Raw genomic sequence first — 21,860 nt, 5'->3', positions numbered from 1 at the left:
AGGCTCCGATTCGATTATAAAACGATTATTGATGCACCCCCCTCCTTTTTAAAAAAAATTTTTTTTTTTTTTTTTTTTTTAAAGTTTTGTACATTAGTTCCAAAATTGTTCAAAAATACTCTCAGGCTAAACCAAACTACTATTTCAGTATCAAGTTAACATATAGCAGTAAACAAATATACAAAAATAACATTAAATAAAAAAACTCCAGTCCCCATTCTGTATCAGCAGCTTTAAACTACATTCAATTAATTTAATGTTGTGAATCAACCGTTAAAGTTGTTAAAATTGCTCCCGTTATTCCATAATTTCCCTTTTGTCTGCTTTTGACATGTGAAAGTTTTAAAACTATTTTAAAGATAGATTCAAGTCAATATTTTACCGATTTAGGAGTATTTTAGATAAAAAGTTAATTAGGTTTGCTTGGAAGGTTTGCTACAACAGCATTGCAGGGAAGTTTACTGCTTTAAGATGGCGGCCGTTTACTAACGCCCACATCTAGCTTTTTGCAGATGTGCTGCTACCGCTACCGAGTCTATAATCCATCTAGTCCTATATAAATGATATCTACCGTAACATTATGTAGCTTAGCTGTACTTGTAGCAGCTTTTCGGCAGCAGTCAGGTATGTTGTTGTGTTTTTTTATCTCGTGGCATGAGTTGAGCTAGAGCCGTGAGTTGAGCGTTGGCATTACCCGAGGGGCCGGTTAATGAGAAGCATGATGTTTAGCTACTCCCGCTCCGTTCCGTCCCGAAGACCGCGCGGCGCGCTGAGTGTGTTGTACTTCCGCTTTACTTGGCATATTTCAATAATCGGAATTTGGATGTTTGTGAATCGTTCTCAAATCTTCCACGGCCGAATCGCGAATAATCTAAGAATTGGAAATTTTGCACACCTCTAGTTATGAGGTAGATATCCGTGACGTATTTACAGACACTATTTTTTCCGTTGTGATGTAATTTTTCGAAAAGTACAAACTATGCGAGTGAATAATTTTGTAAAGTTTTTTTTTTTTTCCCCAACTAAATACTATACATCCATTAATGATTATAAGCTAAAAATGATAGACATTTGATAAATATAATTACTTACTTTCTTTTTATTGCTGGGTTGAAACAAAAGCGGTGGCGCGGTGTCTGTAAATGGGGGTCTCCAGGGTAAAACGGACAAATTAAAAATATTTCAGGGGCTTAATGCGCCATGAAACTGCTATGGCAGCATATAGACATATTGTTCTATCAAACACAACAGTTCTTTTGGTTTAAAATAGAGCAGTGTATTTTAAAGAGAGGTGCAATAGCAGAAACTGCTTTTTCAGCCTTGCCTGTGCTTTCAGCCATATGCAATATATCAAGTGTTGTTTTTATGTTTTTGTTCAGTGTATGTGTGAGGCTTGTACAGTCATTAGTGTAGAGGGTGTAGAGGAAGGGAGTGTGGATACAGGGGTTCCTGTGTCGGTGATGATGGTATCAAATATGAAAAGCCTGTGGTCTGTTAATCAGAAAGCAGGTTCATGAATTGGATGGATTTGTGAACTGAGATGTTCTAAACTTAACTTTAGTTTGTGTAAGACATAACCCATTGCATTAAACTACAAGAAACAAATGTTCCACTTACTTGCAACACAATTGACTTCACTACCTAATGTAACAGGTTGATTTTTATTTATTTTGTCTTCTGATTCTTTTAGGTGAATCATGAGCAGCAGCTACAGTGTCACCCTGGCTGGTTCGGCTCCATGGGGCTTCAGGCTACAAGGAGGGAAGGACTTTGGTGTTCCACTCACTATTTCGCGGGTGAGTGGCGAGTAAGCCTCCTCTATAACCTCCTTGGCAACCATGCTACCCCGAAAATTAGTCCTAAATTAATCAACACTTAAAGTTGTACCTTGATTCATCAGTGACTATAAACTATCTAGTAGAGTGCTGAAGGGACTGCAGCTCTTTGTTGGTGGCAAAGTATAAGTGACAGTTGCACTATTTAGTGCTAAATTGAACTTTTTGTTGACTTAACACTGACTTGTCAACTTTTGTTGTTCATTATTCTCACAGTTTTTAAAAGTGGATTTTTGTTCTCCATTATCTATTATTAAAGCTTGCAAATATCATTATTGGTCTTCAGGTTTGCTTTTGGATCCACATCAATGGCAAAAGAGCTGCTCATAACAAATGTAGATGTGATCCTGCCTATTTGTGCTCTATGATTGTGAGCATGTCTGTGAGGTTATGAGTTTCATAACTAGAGATCGACCGATATGAGTTTTTCAGTAATGATACTGATTATTATTAGTTAGAGGGGCCTAAAGCATGTTTATTGATTCACACAAATAAAAAATAACAGCTCCAGTAGTGCCTGAATTTCCTAGACTCAGAAATATGTCTCATAAAGTTGAATAAAAGGTTAAATAAATAGCTCTCCGAAAAAATATTATATAAGTTTTAAACATATTACTGCATTACAGCCGCGCGCACACACACAATGAGTTGCCACAGCACTATAGTGTTAAACAAGCTAAACGATGATTGACACATTCGGCGTCTTTGAAGTTCGCGCTGCCAAGCTTCTCTGGCAAGATGAAAGCTTCAACGCTTGTCAATCATCGTTAAATTTAACAACAAAAAACTCAGTGCACTGCTGACCAAGAAAAGCAGCGGGAGGGAGAGTGAGGCTGTATGAGCATGAAGTAAAAAAACATATATATTTTTTTAGGGGTGCACGATATCCATTTTTTGATACCGATATCAATAACTTCCTGCTCCTCAAGGCCGATACCGATACGATAACCGATAATATATATATTAGGCCTGAACGATATTGGAAAAAACTATTGTTGCGATTTTTTTGAGGTGTGCAATATATTGCGATATTATATTGCGATAGTAAAAAAAAAAAAAAAAAAAAAAAAATATATATATATATATATATATAATTTTTTTTTTTTTTTTAAAGAAATTTTCACTAGATGACTTGAATAGCTGTTTGGAAATACTTTGCATGACACACCGTGACCACAGTGTATTCATATAATACCGTTTCATTTGTGAATGATTAAGATTGCTGTATTATTATGAAGGGATCCAGGAAGCAATGTCTGCACAAAATAGATAATTTATTGAACACAATATTTGACACTTCAACAGCAGCAAATACATTAAATGACAAATAAAAGAGCAGGTGCATTCGTCCCCTAAGTTTTTGACAAAATATAACAATAAATAAAAACTTCTGTAAAATAACAACAAAGTTGTAAACATAGTTGAACAAAAATATTAAATATGACAAATAAGAGTTGTTCACAAACTATAACAATAAATAAAAACCTCAGTAAAACAATAAAGTTGTCAACATATTTGAACTTAAATATTAAATCTGTCAAATAAAAGTGCAAGTGCATTAGTCCCCTGAGTTGTTTACACAAAATATAACAATATAAAACTGCAAAACTGCAACAAAGTTGTGAAAATATTTAAAAAATATTAAGTATCAAAACTTTATGTGCAGCTGTACTATAGTTATTTGAAAAATACGATTTACAATTAATTTAAATATAAAAGAAACAGAAACTCAATTGAACTTGTAAATAATTGAACTGAATAACAACAAATAACTGATGAATAACAGAACCATTTTAACTCCCAAATTTCCTGCCTTCCTGTTAGCTGTCACATGAATAAAAAGAAGAAAAGACATTCCTGCAGCTGTGTTATGTATTTGTCTGCATATCGTCCACCTTCCTTGCTCAGCAATTCTCAACTGGGTCTCATAGGTTTTTGGCCAAGACTACTAGTTTATCCACCATTGCAGGCTTGAGACAACAACGTTGGCACGTAACAATGTTCCCACCTGTACTAAAAAGCCTCTGATGGGAAGCTCGTAGCAGGAATGCATAGATACCTGCGTTTTAAATGGTCCCACATGTTCGACGGATTACTTCTTGTTGAGGCAACCATGGCGAGGCACTGTCAACAGGGCTGTTTTTTGTTCCTTATATTCTTGTCGATAGCCAAAATACTTCCAAAACTCCTTTTGGAGACAGTCTTCCCTATTCAACGTGTTGCTTGCTTTCACTTTGAAAACGGCCCCTCCTCCCTCCGCTCTGCTGTTCGGCCCCTCCTCCCTCCACTCCGCTGTAGCAGGGGAGGGGGAGGAGCCGATGACTGCGAGTTGGAGGGAATGAGATGAAAGGCTGTGCGCTCTCCTTCGCGCTCCTTCCTCAAAACAAACGTTTGTGGATTTAAAAAAATGAAATGAAAAAACTATCGCACGTCCTTGCGATGGGACTATTGCGCATGCGTACATCGCGATGGCGATGTTTAAACGATATATCGTTCAGGCCTAATATATATAATTTTTTAATGTATATCAATCAGTCAATATCATTGACGATGCCTCCCCTGAACAATGAGCACTGATCTAAAACAAACAGCAACCCAGCAGGTATTGTGCTTTGTTAGCAGATAAAACATTTGGTGCAACAGGAGAGGAGACTTTTGTCGTCTTGGTCTATGAAACAACTTTCTTAACCTGGCAATTACAGAACAGCAAGCCTATCAATAACCAAAAGGCCTCTTAATAACTTCAGCTAAACTAAACGTAACTCTGTAAAATACAAACAATTACTAATTGCCTAGCAAGGTTTATAACTCAGTGAAGGAAAAATACGGCCTCTAGAACAGTAACAAGCCTTTGCATACTGGCAAAACAGGAGTGGAAACAAATGCACATCCAAATCCCAATCCGACACCAAAAATATTATTAATAGGCCCGAAAACATATATTGTTATTGGATTTATTGGGATGACATCATAATTCCTATTATCGGACCGATAATTATCGGACCGATAATTATCGTGCACCTCTAATTTTTTAAATTAAAAACCTGATCTTTCACACCCGATTCCGATCCTCTGAAAATGACGCGATACCTAGTCCCTATCCCTAGTTTTAAATTGAGTTTTTTTTTTTTATATCGGGCGGGTCAGATTTAAAAAGAAAAAAAAAAGGCCGATACCAATTTACGTCAAATTTCCAAACAAATATCTCTATTCATAACTAAAGTAGTGGTGAAAATATTGACAGCGTTTGAAATGACGATATTTTGTACTGTTTTTGTTTTACTCTCCTTCTATGTTCTTTTTTCGAGTGGATGCGCCTATGCAGCCGGGAAAATAATATGCACCCCGGTCACATTATTTGATATCAGCGACTGACTGTTTATTTGTCACTGGTAGGATTGGTTACAAGTTCAAGATGGTTCTTCTTTTGAGAAATTCATGCCATCTGCTCAAGTGCAAAGTTGCTGACATGAGTAGTGCATGCTGGCTCCTCAGCTTAGCCGCTTTATACACTGCTTCCACTATGATGAAGTTGGAATGCGTGACATTAGGTTGTCATGCTGGTATGCATGTCTGTGTACTAGGATTGTTGTCATCAATACATGACTATAAATAAACACATGAAGACATGTTGCTTATTGGAGTATTGGTTTGACCATGAGTTTCTAATTGTGAGGTACTGTGCAGTATATATAAATGGCACGTACAGGACTCATAAAAGTTTTATGACTTGTCAAGAGTTCGACACCGGACTGTGATATTTACTGGGAATTGCGACGTCATGTTTGACCAGGAGGCTGAAAGTAGTATCAGTCAGCTGAGTTGGCAAGGGCATGAAGCTGGTGTCTATTATGCTGAACATTTCACTTTTTTTGTAATTAAGTTGTTAAATGTTGAACATTTTCACTATTTATACTCAGTCATTTTACCCGATTCTGGTTAATGTCAATAGTTAGGATTTTCAGTCATCATTTTTCCAGGAAAGACACCTCCTCTTGTTTGTTTTTCTGATCTGAAATAGACATGAGACATTAAGAAAAGAATGCAACCCAATTTTAAGAGCCATTTTTCTAAAGGAAAGGAGGATTTTTTGATCCTGACGTCTGTTGTTTCCAAGGGGCATTTTAATTTTAGGCTTTACATTGAAGGCGTGTCTTTGATGGTGTCGTGCAGAGCTTATCAATTATTTTCCATTACGTCACCCAAACGTAGAGGAAAATATTTCACACTCGCCAGTCTCCTTTGTGACTAATGATCTTCAGTCTATATATTTTTTTTACATGCAGTAACATTGTTTCTGCAGGAAAAAAAAAACCTCACTTCTAATTAAAGGTGTGTGAAAGTCTTAGATTATTCGTGATTCGGCCGCTGAAGATTCGAGAGCGATTCACAAAGTTCCATATACCGATTATTTAAATATGCTAAGTAAAGCGGAACTAAAACACAGTCAGCATGGTCTTCGGGACGCAATGAGGAACGGACTAAGAGTAAACATCCACAACTCATGCCGCTAGGCTAGATTAAAAAACCACCGACATCCGCTACAAACAAAGACCAGTTGCTACAAACTTTGCCCACGTTGCTACAAACTACACCTACATAATGCTATGGTAGATCAGGGTTTCCCCTAGGGTCTACACTCAGTGGCCACTTTATTAGGTACACCTGTCCAACTGCTCGTTAATACTTAATTTCTAACTAGCCCATCACATGGCGGCAACTTAGTTCATTTAGGCATGTAGACATGGTTTAAGACAATCTCCTGCAGTTAAAACCGAGCATCAGTATGGGGAAGAAAGGTGATTTGAGTGACTTTGAACGTGGCGTGGTTGTTGGTGCCAGAAGGGCTGGTCTGAGTATTTCAGAAACTGCTGATCTACTGGGATTTTCACGCACAACCATCTCTAGGGTTTACAGAGAATAGTCCGAAAAAGAAAAAATATGCAGTGAGCGGCAGTTCTGTGGGCGGAATTGCCTTGTTGATGTCAGAGGTCAGAGGAGAATGGCCAGACTGGTTCGAGCTGATAGAAAGGCAGCAGTGACTCAAATAACCACCCGTTACAACCAAGGTAGGCAGAAGAGCATTAATTTTGGCATCAAATTTGAAATATTTCATTAGCCAGGCTAATTTCGTAGCTCTCAGCCACGGTACATGTACGTAAAGTGCGTAGCTGATTACAGCTTTATTACCCTACGTAATGCTACAACTTTTTTCCCCTTGTAGCAATAGTACTACTTACAGTGGGGAGAACAAGTATTTGATACACTGCAGTAATCAAATACTTGTTCTCCCCACTGTACATCTCGTAGTCCTTCTTTTTCCTTTTATTTGGCCCTAATATGTACTACATTAATACAACAATACTAGTCCTTCTGTTAATGGACCAATGGCGTAGGTTTGCATTTGGACGTTAGGGCTATAACACTTGGAACTTTTCATGATGCTCAAATTGTCCCCACCAACTTTTAGGCAACCTTATTTGCATTATATAATGAGTTCAGTTATAGAGGTCATTTAGATTTTCTTCACATATTTTGTAAGGATATAACTGACCCTACCATTATTAAGTGAATTACTTTCATTATGTTCAGATTTACAATGACACCATTTTCCCCCTCAAACGCACGTTTGGTTTGCTGATGACTAGTTAAATTCCCTTGTTTTCAGTGTAAATCTACTAGAAATAAGTGAAATGATCTGCCAGTACTTCAAGTAAATTTTACTCAGATTTCTTGAAATAAGAAAAATAGCTATCTGAAAATAATCTTAACACTCTTATTTTAAGCAAAAAGTGAGTATATTTAATCTTAAAAAAAAGTTTTTTCGTCAGAAATGTTCTTAGTTCAAGAAGTGATATTGTTGAAAACATTATTTGAAATCATTTCCCCCCTAGGTTTTGGTGAAAAATGACCAACCTTTAACTGTATGGGCTTAATAAGAACAAATGGTAATATTTACCTAAAGTAAATTGAATAATCTGACCCATTAATCTGTTGGTCAAAACCAGATGGAAAAAATTATTCGAATAGATATAAGAAAAATCATTAGATTAAAACGTTATAAATTTGCAGTGTGAAAGTTAAGTACAAGTCAATACAGATTTATTTTACATGGATCACTTAGCCTATTAATTATTAGGTTCATATTGGTGAGAGCGGGCTTCTGCTACATGCGACCGTTATCTCCTTCTCGCTTCCCTATATGTCACAGCTCCCCATCCGATCGTCTCTTAAGGGGGCCTCGTATACTTGCAGACATTATAATACACAATGAATAGGTTGCCGCTGAACCCTTCACACTAGGCTGGCGCTAGTTTGAAACGGCCTTTAAAAAATAAATAAAATGAAAAAAAAAAAAAAAAAAAAAACTCTTTTGCACGGTGTGGCGGCTTTTGTTTTGGTGTGGCGGTGCGCCACAATATTTAATGTGTCGGGGAACTTGAGTATTTTATTTACTGTTTTGAACTGTTAACGTAATACTGAAATAGTAGTTTATTTAAGCCTGAGATGATTTTTGTACTATTTTTGTAACTAATGTAGGAAACATTAAAAACAGCTAATAGCTGGGGGGTGTTTGTAATCGTAGCCTCTGAATCGTAATCGAAGCGTGAGGTGCCCCAAGATTGCCACCTCTACTTCTAATGTCTGGAAAGCGATGCTTTAATTAATCAGGCTTCATGTTGTCTGCTGCTGCTTTCCTCATCTCCCATCATAGTCCCAGGAAGCCACACACTACATATGCTTTGTCATATTCCTTGGTATTCCTTTGTTTTTCTTTTCGGGGGAATTTTACCTTTGTGTCATTATCTCCGCCTCGCTCCGTCTGTCTATCTTTTTTTCCTCCCTCTTCCTTCCTCTCTTACTGTTAAATATTTTGTCATGTAGCCTCTTGAGAGTTTGTTTACTGCTCTGTGCAGTGAGTACGCATGCTTGGCACGTTGAGCTAGGTTTCTTTGTACAAAACCTTCTGCTTAGTCCAATTGCTGCTGCTGTTATTCCTATTGCTGTGTTTATACAACTACAAAGGACATACAGCTGTAACATACAAATAATGAATGTTTGAGTGGAATGGACAGAATATTCAAGGAAGTGAGCAATTCAACAATGCCATTACGTCTTTCACCAAATGAAATATTGTTTCCATTGCACAAAGGATGAAAACACAAGATTTGTTTTATATGTCATCTGAAAATCGATTCATGTTGCTAGCTTGCTATAGAGGGATTGTCAGCCTACAGCACTACTTCCTCTACTGCACATGTGGTGTAGCAGTAGGATGAGCTGTTACGACAAAAACAACAGTAAAACTGAAATTTTACCACATACAATTGACATTTTGGGGCTAAGATAAGACGTATGTGGTTGCAAGCTATAAAAAGAACTGGAACATGAAAATGATAAAGAATGCAATAAAGCTGACCTGATATGAAGTGCAGATTCACTTCATTTCAGGTAAGCATTAGATAAAAAGTAGGGCTGTCAAAATTATCACGGTAACGCGCGGTAATTAATTTTTTAAATTAATCAAGTTAAAATATTTGACGCAATTAACGCACATGTCCCGCTCATACAGTATTCTGCCTTTTGGTAAGTTTTACAGCAAGGTTTTTTGTGCTGTCTAACAGCGAACTCTTGTGGTCGCTTTGCGACATGGTTTATTGCTTTCTTGCCAGTTCAATATGGCTGCACGACGTCTCGGGCTGACGCCTACGTTGTAATGTTGTGCTTATATGATCCTTGGACAAGATTTGTCCGTAAGTATGGTTGTTGTAAAGAATGTACATATTATGTTAGTAAGCGAAATGTTATATTTTTTGTATGAGACGCTTTTTGTTTATGTTTAGTGAACCTGTATAGTGTGCTAAGCTAACGTTGTTGCTAATGCAATGCTTGTGTACTTTTTTTTTGTAGTTTCACTACGGTCTAAAGAGGACAATGGTTTGAGGCCATTTTATTAATAAATCAGATGAAAAAGGAAGAAGTCTGATTATTAAGGCGTCGTTCACTAGCTGTCTAGCTTTGGAAAAAGTAGACGCTTCGGAGTGAGGACAGCATAGACAGATTTAAATGACAGTAGAGTGAAATGCCCACTACAGTCCTTATGTACCGTATGTTGAATGTATATATCCATCTTGTGTCTTATCTTTCCATTCCAACAAATTATTTTACAGAATATATATATAATTTACAGAAAAATAAGGCATATTTTATAGATGGTTTGAATTGCGATTAATTGCGATTAATTAATTTTTAAGCTGTATATTAACTCGATTAAAAATTTTAATCGTTTGACAGCCCTAATAAAAAGCCAAACAGCTCCCGAAGCTCAGATAAAGCTGTAGAAGATGATATGCTATGGTAGTATAAATTGTTTTCACTTAACCTTAAAGTCCAAGTGAGTCTTGTAACAATCCATTACTGGCCAATTTTCAAAGTAGCAAACATGGGCACTGGGTATAACCAGGGAAATTGGAGCCTGAATAAAGCTACTGTGCTATACCACTTCCAACTTTTTTCTGCACGTAGTTATATCATTGCAAGTAAGCTAATCATATAACCACTGTTGTTTTCTTTAAAGATAACAGTAACAAAAAGTTCATTGATGAACATTTTTTCATTACGATGACGCAACGACGACTAGCTTTTTAACATTACTTTCCTGCACAGACTGTTAATTACATGGATGACTCACTGTAACGTAACAAGATGATTGCCAGTTTTCGTCTGGGGAGACGAGATGAAAATGCTACATAATTTCTGTCGTATGTTCACATTGGGTAACATTTGCATATTTTACAAGTAGTTGGTCAGCCTGCATCCTAGCCATGTTTGGTCATGTCACTCGCGATGTGAAACGTGCTCTCCAGGTCAGGGGTGAAGTCCTTCCCCAAGTGGAGGAATTTTACTATCTTGTGGTATGGCAATTCTGTTGAAGGCCCAAATAAAGACCAACTAAAATGGCTTTAAAAATGACATTCTGAGCAGTTGACATGTGAACCTTTTAAAATGGCAATTGAGGTTATGAAAAATAATGTTAAAGATTTAAGTTGAGGACACCTTGAAGTTCAACTTTTATGGCTGCAACACGTACCAAAAAAAGATCCAAATTGGTTTGTCTTGCAATGGAACTCCACTTAAGCCCTTTATATCCTCTGGGTTGCTTCTGACAGAATTACAGAGCGTTCAGTGTTCAAGCGTTAAGTGATGACACTGCCTTTGTGTTGTTTTGTTTGTGTTGTCATGGCAATTTGACTAAGCGCTCCTGTTAAGGCCTGGTAGGCACCAAAGCTTCCCAAGGGCCCTATTGAAGTAATAAGAGGCTGTCGTCGAACCATGACAACCGTGTGTTAACCCTCTTTTTAAGCTCTTAATTGGGATGTTTGAATGCTGGAGTATTTGGCGCCACCACTATTGTTGTTTTCATCCTCTTCATTAATGTAATTAACAGTCTGTGCAGGAAAGTAATGGTCTAGGAGTACCAAATAATGGGTGCTATGCCAGTAAATTGAGATTGTCCAGCAGAGATAAGCCACATACCTGTTTCTGTTGGAATTTGAAAATATGCAGTTACATACACACATTGTGGTTGAATGGTAAGTGAATAACAAGCCCCAACCCTTATAAGCAGGGGTGCACATAAGTGGTCCGCATGCGCGCATGCGTACTGGACGTAGACAAACGCGCTGGCCCTCAACGGCTTCCATACGCTTTTGCGTACCGATGGCTGCGGCGGACACGAGAAAATAACTTCTCGAAATGTCGAAGAGGCAGGCCACACTGAGTAATTACTTCCGTGTTCCCCCACCCCCGTCAAAAGACAGACAGACGACAGAAACGTCACCTGAGCTGCCGAAAAAAAGGACTTTTGCTGAAAAGTGGCTACAGGTGGTACCATGGCTAGAAGCAAATGAGGCTCGCACGGAAATGCGGTACAAAATGTGCCGTTAGAATCCCAATGTCGCCGATAAGAGCAGCGCATTTTATGTAGGGTCAAAGAATTTCAGCCATCCAAACTTTGAAAAGCACGAAAAAAACAGCGCATGTGGCAATTAAGCAAACTATCGATGTCAAACAGGACCCCACTCGCCCTATGGACAAGTGGCGGAATAAAGGTAATGAACAGCGACATGCACTGACAAACGTGTTTTTGGTCGCATTTTACAAAGCTAAACATGCACGTTCAATGAGGTCTTATGAGGAGGACATCCCACTTTTAAAAAGGCTTGGAGTTCATGTGGGAGCCGCATAATGCCCTTTATTTTGAATTGGTGCTTTTTATTTCTTTACATTTCACTTCAAAGTAATGGCAATGCTAATGTATTTCCTTAACCAAATCCTCCCAAAAAATTTTGCCGTTTTTTTTTTTTTTTTTTTTTTTTTTGGGGGGGGGGGTTGGGTGGGTGGGGGGGGTTGTTTACTGAAATGTGAGGTCACTTTCATTACTCATATTCCTCTTCAAACTGGAACAGTTTAAATCAATTAATATCAATCAAACCAAGATTGTTTAAACATCTTTCACCCTCTAGAGTGGGTTCATTACAACCACATTTCCAGTTTATTTATGTTCTCCTTTTTGTTTAAAGTTATGACAGTTTTCAGCTGCCAGTAACATTCATTTGTTTTGGACTGTATATTTGTGGCGAAGACTGACTGTAAGATGCTGGATAGACCCAGTTCATCACAGCCTGGGTAGACTATTAAAGATAACCACATATAAGGCACTTCACATTCATGGTTCATTACAGTCATTTTCTTAACATGTGCCTGCAAATAGTTCGTTTGTGGATTTACCATATATGGCTCTTCATATTATTTTTTTTCTTCTTGGGCCCCTACTAGGGGAGAATTCTTTGTCACTCCCATTAGGTTAGCAACCCACAAACTAATGCTGGGAGTTCAGACAAAGAATCCAGTCCTACAAACATCTAAGCATTCAGCAATCTTTCAGCAGCTTTTCTCAGCCTTCATACCATTAAATTTCCTGTTTTAGTAAGAGGGAGCTGCTGCCAGTTTTTTGGAGGTGATTTTTCACAGTGCACCATAGCGCAAAGAGCTGTATTATTGCACGTCAAGTGAGTCAGTACAGTTAGTGTAAACGCTGGTAAGAGAGGCTGACCTGAGTCATCTTAAGCATTCTTGTTGCTAGTGACATGATTACACACCACCTTCCTACAAGCACTTATGGTTGCTGCATTGAAGGTTTTCAAGAGTTGCATAACCCTATGTTACCCGTTTCAGGCAACCAAGTGATCTCAGGAAGTATGACTCCAATGAAGTGAGTCACTGAGTTTTGGCCTCCACCTTTGTGACTTCCTCATTCCTTCCATTTTGTTTTCCCCTACTTGGGCTATTTTAGGCTATTGTGAATTACAACCCAAAGGCACGTTGCCCCCCAGCCCCCTTCACTCAAACACACACACGTAATTGTCTTACTTTACACTGCTGGTAACAATTACGCTAGCTTAGATGAATGCCCCCCCCCCCCCCCAATTGTTTTCTAATTTTACACTAGAAATAACAGGTACGCCAAGATGAATGCCGAGAGAGAGAAAAGGTCTGAATTTGTTGGTGAAGAAATGAATAACACAATTCACGATAATTTAGGAAAGAACAACAGCCCAAGCCTAAGAAAAACTTCTCCCAAAAAGGATTTCCTAATTATTCTTACAAATTACCCTTAATTATTAAATCAGTCTTAAAAATGCCACAAATAAAATGATTTATTTTGATTACAAGTTCATTCATGAGTCAAACAAAAAAGTATTTATGAGCAGACTATTCTTGTGAGAGTTTTCAGTGAATTTTGAAGGAGTTCTAAAAGTTTACTCTTTACACATTGCCAGGGCGAGAAATGAAATGTATACTAGATCAATATTTTAAATAGTTTGTACTTCTATAGTTGTCTTGTGCTATGTATTCTGGTTTACACAGTGCCAAAATAGATGTACAATAATCTCATTTTTGAACCAATCGCCTCTCCACACCCTTTCAAATGACAAATTGAGTCACAGCCAATTTGTGCAAAGCTTGACCCCAACCACTGCTGATTCGTGCGCAGCTCGGAATATACATTTTTTAATTCGCTTGCCCGACTGGGCATGTGTTACGTAAGAGCCATTTTCCCAGGAGTTTTTTTTTTTTCCTTACTCTGGAAAATCAGGAACCCTAACATGCCTTGTTTTCACAACTGCAGACACAAGTTGTTGCCCTTGCTTCTTCTACCACATACATTGCCTGGTGAATTGGGCAAAAGGTAGACAACACCCTGGACAACACACTGTCATTCCCTGGGACCAGAAAAATATCTATTCACACTTGCATTTGCACGTATACTGTATATGTTATATGATAACGCAAATAAGAGCTGTTCTCTCATATTTCTGCATGTATCCTCACAGCTGGCAGATGGAGGCAAAGCAGCCAAAGCCAAGATGAGTGTTGGAGACATCATCCTCTCCATAAATGGCATCTCCTCTGAGAGCATGAACCACCTCGAAGCCCAGAACAAGATTAAAACCTGTATGAACAATCTCAGCTTGACTCTACTGAGGTAATCAACACAGTTTTAGTATAGCGGATGTGAACTTTTTGTGGTTACATGTATTGGAATTCTTATGCTCTACTTGAGACAGGCCTGCCGTTTATAGTATTAAGTTATGTCAAAAGAAAGAGACTTATGTTTTGCTGTACAGCACTGGAAAAAAGCCTGTTTTTTAAAATATTTTTCTTCTCATTTGCTTAAACTCCTTTCACAAAACCTCCCTTCAGTTTCCCCAAACTCCAAACACAACATACTTAAAGTTATACTATACTGCAGGGTTCACTAAATCCGGACCCCGGTGCCACTTTTCCTGTCGTGTCATGTCTCCCTACTCCAACACACCTGAATCAAAATAATCAGGATCATTATCAGGGTTCTGTAGAGGTTGCTGATGACATAATCATTTGATTCAGGTGTGTTAGGGGAGATGGACGTGGAAAACACAACAGGAAAAGTGGCACCGAGGTCTGGATTTAGTGAACCCTGCTATACTGTATGAACAAAACCACTTACAGGCACTCTATAAATCTATAAGTGTTTAAACAATATACATCATCACACACTACAACAAAACAACTGAAAACCCAATGTCCCATGTGGTTGCACAAACATGCACACGACTATAAACACGTACATGTGCACGCACACACATACAGTGCTATAAAATCCAACTCTGACTCTGTCACCATCCATTGTGTTCATTTGGAAACTTCAGCGAACTGCACTCTGAACTGGCTTTATAGGTGTGATGACATCATTTTCAATTTTGAGTGGTTGTGTTTATTGAATAAAGCCAGGTGTTTTCATTGTGTTCAAGTGTTGGTAACGTGACATCCCATGAGCTTTAATTTGAGAATTTGAGCAAAATTCCTTTGCTACTTGGGTTTCATGAGACAAGGATTGTGATTTGTGAGTTAATGTGAAATGTATTTGTGGCAAATGGGAGCTAGTTTTATTAAATGTGTTTAGACAACTATTCCTTTGTTTTAGTGAGTTGGCTTTTATGTTTTAGCGATTGGGGAAAAACTGTAAAACTCGTAATTTGCAATGTAGACAGGCTCTTAGCTGCACTTTATGTATGGCTGCAAATCTGTTGAAGTCATCAGATCGGACTTCAGTTTAGGTTTGTCAAAATATGCTCAGCACATCGAGCATTCATCTGCTCTGTCCATTAGAAAAAAAATGAACCTTTCACCTTTACCTTGGCCTTTACTAAAACATTACTCACTGTGATGCACGACAGAAACAACCACTTTCAATTTAACCTACGCCACCTAAAGACTTTTTATGATGTGTAATACTGTAGAAAAATGAAAATAAAAGCTAATATTTCCAGGAATTAGGTAAAATAGCAATTGTCACACAATTTTTAATACGGGTACTATTTTAGCCGATCAAGCGTGAGTATTTCAGATTGTCTTATCTATTCGTCATGCATTGGCTACCCACTGTTGTATGCACGAATATTGAAAACAAGGGGCCAGGAAGTGCAATCTCTCATAAAAAGGAGAAAGCCAGAGATAGATTGCACAGGTATAGAAACTATAAATTACGTTTGGTTATTTTCTTAGCTACTTCATACCCTTGACCCTTGATGCTAACCACTCGACCACCATGCCGCCTCAACATTATTCTGTCCATTATTATAATTTTTAGAAATTTGTGATTTGTGACTAGATTCTTTAAGATATCATTTTTCACATGAAGGTCATTGATGCCAGATGTTCTTTTCCTTAACTCATTTGCTCCCAAAAATGTATTTATACGTCTTTTGCGTTTTTTATTTATTTATTATTTTTTTTACAAGAAGAAGCTTACGATCTATCTGAGAAACAAAAAACAAGGCTCCAAACCCATTTTAAAGCAATAAAACTGGCCACTGGAGGGCAGTAGCTCATTTTGTAAGACCCGCAACCAGTTTCAACAGCAATGAACGACCGGGCAGCACGGTCAGAGCGCTGGCAGCATGATGCCAGGCGGCGCTCCGACCGAACACTTTAACGTTATTAACGTTAGTCTACTTGTTTACTAGCCTGTCACCACACAAATCGAATTAAATAAAATTAAGCTAACTAACAAAGCACTGAAACTCCAAAGTAAACACAACAAACTTTCGATAAAAAAGAACTTACGTTTGGTCACGGACGCACATGAAGGAATGTTCTCACGCACACACCTAGCATTTTGCTGCGGTCAACGCTTTCCCAACGTTGAGGATTTGTTTACGTCGTATGTTTATGATTTAAGTTGTTTATTTAGCAACTCTGCACACTATCGATATTCCGACTGAATGTAAAATATTGTTTATTCATCGCCACAAAAGCTTAGGGAGAAAAATTAGACAGAACACATGACATAACGTTACTAAGTAGTACTAAGTAGCTAGGCCTGTGGGGTTTCTTCTCGTTTTTAAGTTGCGAATGGTAGCATTTTGCCTCGATTATAATAATGGTGTCTTCTCTGTAAAGTTTATGACCATGGACCGACCGATCCACGGCATACAGCAACCCTCTTTGTCTGCTTTAGACAGAATTCTTAAAAAAACAAACAAACAAAAAAAAAAACGGTCTATTGCCTACTATAGTAGTGCAAATTCAGAAATTTGAACTCCTGCCATCATCCATAAATCGTTTGTTCACTCATTGTCACTGACAGAATGTGACAGAGCCTTGAGTTTTACAGGGGGCAGGCCTTTTGTGATAGGTCCATTGGAGTAATTGAATACAATAATATATATATATATATATATATATATATATATATATATATATATATATATATATATATATATATATATATATATACACTCACCGGCCACTTTATTATATACTTTGGAGAGAACAAGAATTTGACCATTGGCAGCGTATCAAATACTTGTTCTCCCCACTATATATGTATATATATATATATATATATATATATATATATTATATGAGAGAGAGCTGGGAATCTTTGGGCACCTAACGATTCGATTACGATTCAGAGGCTCCGATTCGATTATAAAACGATTATTGATGCACCCCCCTCCCTTTTTTTTTTTCTATGTTTTGTACATTAGTTCCAAAATTGTTCAAAAATACTCTCAGGCTAAACCAAACTACTATTTCAGTATCAAGTTAACATATAGCAGTAAACAAATATACAAAAATAACAGTAAATAAAAAACTCCAGTCCCCATTCTGTATCAGCAGCTTTAAACTACATTCAATTAATTTAATGTTGTGAATCAACCGTTAAAGTTGTTAAAATTGCTCCCGTTATTCCATAATTTCCCTTTTGTCTACTTTTGACATATGAAAGTTTTAAAACTATTTTAAAGATAGATTCAAGTCAATATTTTACCGATTTAGGAGTATTTTAGATAAAAAGTTAATTAGGCTTGTTTGGAAGGTTCGCTACAACAGCATTGCAGGGAAGTTTACTGCTTTAAGATGGCGGCCGTTTACTAACGCCCGCATCTCGCTTTTTGCAGATGTACTGCTACCGCTACCGAGTCTATAATCCATCTAGTCGTATATAAATGATATCTACCGTAACATTATGTAGCTTAGCTGTACTTGTAGCAGCTTTTCGGCAGCAGTCAGGTATGTTGTTTTTTTTATCTCGTGGCATGAGTTGAACTAGAGCCGTGAGTTGAGCGTTGGCATTACCCGAGGGGCCGGTTAATGAGAAGCATAATGTTTAGCTACTCCCGCTCCGTTCCGTCCCGAAGACCGCGCGGCGCGCTGAGTGTGTTGTACTTCCGCTTTACTTGGCATATTTCAATAATCGGAATTTGGATGTTTGTGAATCGTTCTCGAATCTACCACGGCCGAATCTTCATTCAATTAATATAATGTTGTGAATCAACCGTTAAAGTTGTTAAAATTGCTCCCGTTATCCATAATTTCCCTTTTGTCTACTTTCGACATGTGAAAGTTTTAAAACTATTTTAAAGATAGATCCAAGTCAATATTTTACCAATTATATATTATATATTATGGTATATAATTATATACCAATTTACCAATATTTTAGATAAAAAGTTGATTAGGTTTGCTTGGAAGGTTCGCTGCAACAGCCTTGCAGGGAAGTGTACTGCTTTAAGATGGCGGCCGTTTACTAACGCCCGCATCTAGTTTTTTGTAGATGTGCTGCTAACGCTACCGAATCTACTGTATATGCATCTAGTCTTATATAGACCCTACTCATGTGACGTCACAGCCACGCCCCCGCGCAACGTTGTCCATATACTCTTCATGTTAATGCATTAGCGCTTCGTAAATTCCTCCTATTATGGCGTGTTTTTCTGCTCGTTAACATTAATAATAAAAATGGTGAAGTCGTGTGTGGCGGTCGGTTGCAAAAACAGAGAAGATAGACGGAGAGACTTGGAAGTTTTACCGTATTCCGAGAGACCCGAAGAGGAGACCGAGATTGACTGCTGCAATTCGACGAGAAAACTAGGCTCCAAACGACTACCACAGATTATGTAGTAGTCATTTTATATCTGGTAAGATGCATTTAATATATATTTAGAGGGTTTTGGGCTGACAACCACAATTAAGATCATTGCTAGGCTAATCGCCGACAACATACACTCAGACGTTGTGAATGAACTACCTGAAAATATATAATTATAAGGGGATAATCAGACAGTTATATATAATAATAATATACAATTAATTTACAATTTCACTATTGAGGTCAAAAGCCAAAAAATAAATTCAACTAGGGACAATCTGGAGTAGTGCTATCGCACTTCATATTTATTACATATTATATTTGTATGTAGTGAGAGTGCTATCGCTAAACCATATAAACATTAAAAGCCCTAGCTCCATTGACAAATAACATGAAATACATTAGACTTGACAGTGGATGTTAGCAAGAACAAAAGATTTTGAATTGAAAATTTCGTAACTCACCTTCCGAGCACAAGATTCCTGCCGGATTTTCGTGTACGAGGACCTGTTTCACCCAACCAGCAACGTAGCATTTATAAGCCTCCAAGCTCTTAAAGTTTTTCAAACTTTCGTGAGAATAGGCTGATTTTGTGTGGACAAGATAGTTGTAAATATCAGGGTCAGGCAGAGACGGCGAAGGCAGCCGGTCAAAAAACATCGATTTAGGCATCAAATACGGATCTGGCGAATGGATAAACTGAAGCTTTTCCACGTAACGCCGTTTATGCAACGCATCCAATGAGTTTACAGCGTCAGATAACACCGGGGCTTCCATGAATTGCTCTATAACTTGCTCGACTAATTGAAAACAGTGAGAATAGGTCTAAAAAATAGGTACAATATGGCGGCCGGAAACAGCGACACGCCCATTTTGTGACGTAAGTGAGTAGGGTCTATAAATGATATCTACCGTAACATTATGTGGATGTACTTTGTAGCAGCTTTTCGGCAGCAGTCAGGTATGTTTTTTTTTTTTTTTTATCTCGTGGCATGAGTTGAGCTAATTTGTTTAAAAGTTTAAAATATGCGAATGAATAATTTAAAAAAAAAAAAAAATTGAACTAAATATTAGACATCAATTAATGATTCTAAGCTAAAAATGACAGACATTTCGAATAATAAATATAATTCCTTATCTTCTTTTTATGGCTGGGTTGAAACAAAAGTGGTTGCACTGTGTCTCCAGGGTAAAACAGACAAATGAAAAATAGTTCGGGGGGCGTAATGCGCCATAAAATTGCTATGGCAAAATATAGAAATATTGTTCTATCAAACACAACAGTTCTTTTGGCTTAAAATACAGCAGTTTATTTTAAAGAGGTGTGCAAGAGCAAAAACTGCTTTTTCAGCCTTGTCTGTGTTTTCCGTCATATATATATATTTTCCAACCTCACTAACATTAATTTTGTTAGCCTCCGAGGATGCAGTAGTTGATTAATTGGTTTTCCACCATCCCTTAAAATTACACATTCCAACAATGGGAGTACACTGTAAAAGGTGGTGGAAATAAAAAATAAAAAGAAGAGGTAGGTTTGAAAGGCTTTTTGTTACATCAGCACATGGAAATGGAAAGGAGTCTTGTTGCTTGTGGTTAGCCCAGGGCTGCAACTGTGGGTAATCATTAGCACCCACTACACAATGTAACATGTACACATTATGTTGCCGAAGATCACAAAATATATGCACACTCTTTTGAAATTTTTTGCATGGTTTCTAGCATCGAAATTGAATGTCTTTAAGTTCTTCTAAAAAAAAAAAATCCGATTTTGTCATGCTCATATTTCTCCAACTGTTGTCAGATGTGATTTACCATCTTTAGGATCAAAGAAAAAACTTGGGGTTTGTAAAAAAATATTCTAGTGCCAAAAGATGATTTATGTGAGTAAAGTTTAGTCTGAGGCCATAACTCTCATTTTTGCCTCGAGGTGTTTACCTTCTTTTCCTTTCCACACGTATCAAGTAACCACCTTTTAGGGTTCATTTTTAAACCTAAAATACCCCTTTCTCTAAAATAACAACCGACTTGAAAGGAAAGACTTGGAATTTGGAAGAACTGTTATTCAGCCTCTCTCTGGCTATCAGACCTTTACAAAATGTGTGAAAGAAACAGATGGGTTGAGTCCCAGTATATCAAGACAAGCCTATGATCCAAAAGAAAGAACCAAAAAATGCTATAATCAAGATGTTTAGAATCCTCAATGGCCGTGTACGATCAAATTTGAAACAGTATGGGCCAAATTTAAAGTACGAAAGATGTGAGTGCTCAAAAACATCACAATCTTGATTACGCAAGCAAATTGATCACTTTTTCTAGTCCCTTGACGGTTTGTTCACTGCACTTGTTATCTCCCGCTCTGTTTCATTTGCAGCATGCATGCTCAGTAAACCCGTAACGACAGCGTACCGAAAGCGTAAAACTCAGTCATGATTCTCTCTCGTGGTGTGAGACAAGAGTATCATGGCACACATTCAAGCAGAGTTAAAACTAAATAAATTAGCATCTGCTGGTAACCCACAACGAGACAGGCAAATATGTCAACAATGACCTTTAAGCTTTTTGTTTCATTTTCTTAGAAAGCAGTGACTTTTGTTCATTAATGTTGTTAAAAAGGTGAAAAAGAATTCTATTTGAAATCAGTTTTATTAGGGTTCAACATTCTGGTGATTTATTATATTGAGTTAAATGTTAGCTTAGCTATTTAAATAAATCGTTTTTTTTGTATGGAATTGTAGGTCAAGGGTCTTAACACGAATCAAATCGCTCAGTGCATATAAACAATACACGAAGCGACACTACCCACATGGGGGATTACAATTACACCATTTTTCCCAGGTTCAACTTTACTTTAATACCTTACCAGTGGAACTTAGTCATAAACTGAGGACCCGGAGTATACATTTTACCATATTATCTCGAGTTAAAAAATGGGGATTGCTAAAGCACACATAACCTGATTGAATAAAAACCTGTGCGGCAGATGCTACAGTGATATGGAAAAAGTAAGTGAACCTGTTGGAATTTCTCACATTTCTGCATAA

General features: G+C 37.5%; 1 protein-coding gene across 1 annotated transcript in view; it reads left to right on the top strand.

Moving 5' to 3' along the window:
- The window catches only part of pdlim5b (PDZ and LIM domain 5b), a 53,503-nt gene that overhangs the window by 9,006 nt on the left and 22,637 nt on the right, over positions 1–21,860 (top strand). Inside the window, exons 3-4 of the mRNA XM_057819172.1 lie at positions 1,691–1,796; positions 14,234–14,385. Of these exons, the coding sequence (XP_057675155.1) occupies positions 1,698–1,796; positions 14,234–14,385 (251 nt within the window). The 5' untranslated portion in view covers positions 1,691–1,697. The remainder of the gene's footprint in view (positions 1–1,690; positions 1,797–14,233; positions 14,386–21,860) is intronic.

Source organism: Corythoichthys intestinalis, chromosome 17, assembly GCF_030265065.1.
Source record: "Corythoichthys intestinalis isolate RoL2023-P3 chromosome 17, ASM3026506v1, whole genome shotgun sequence".
NCBI classification, from domain to species: Eukaryota; Metazoa; Chordata; class Actinopteri; order Syngnathiformes; family Syngnathidae; genus Corythoichthys; species Corythoichthys intestinalis.
This window is presented reverse-complemented; position numbering and strand designations above follow the sequence as displayed.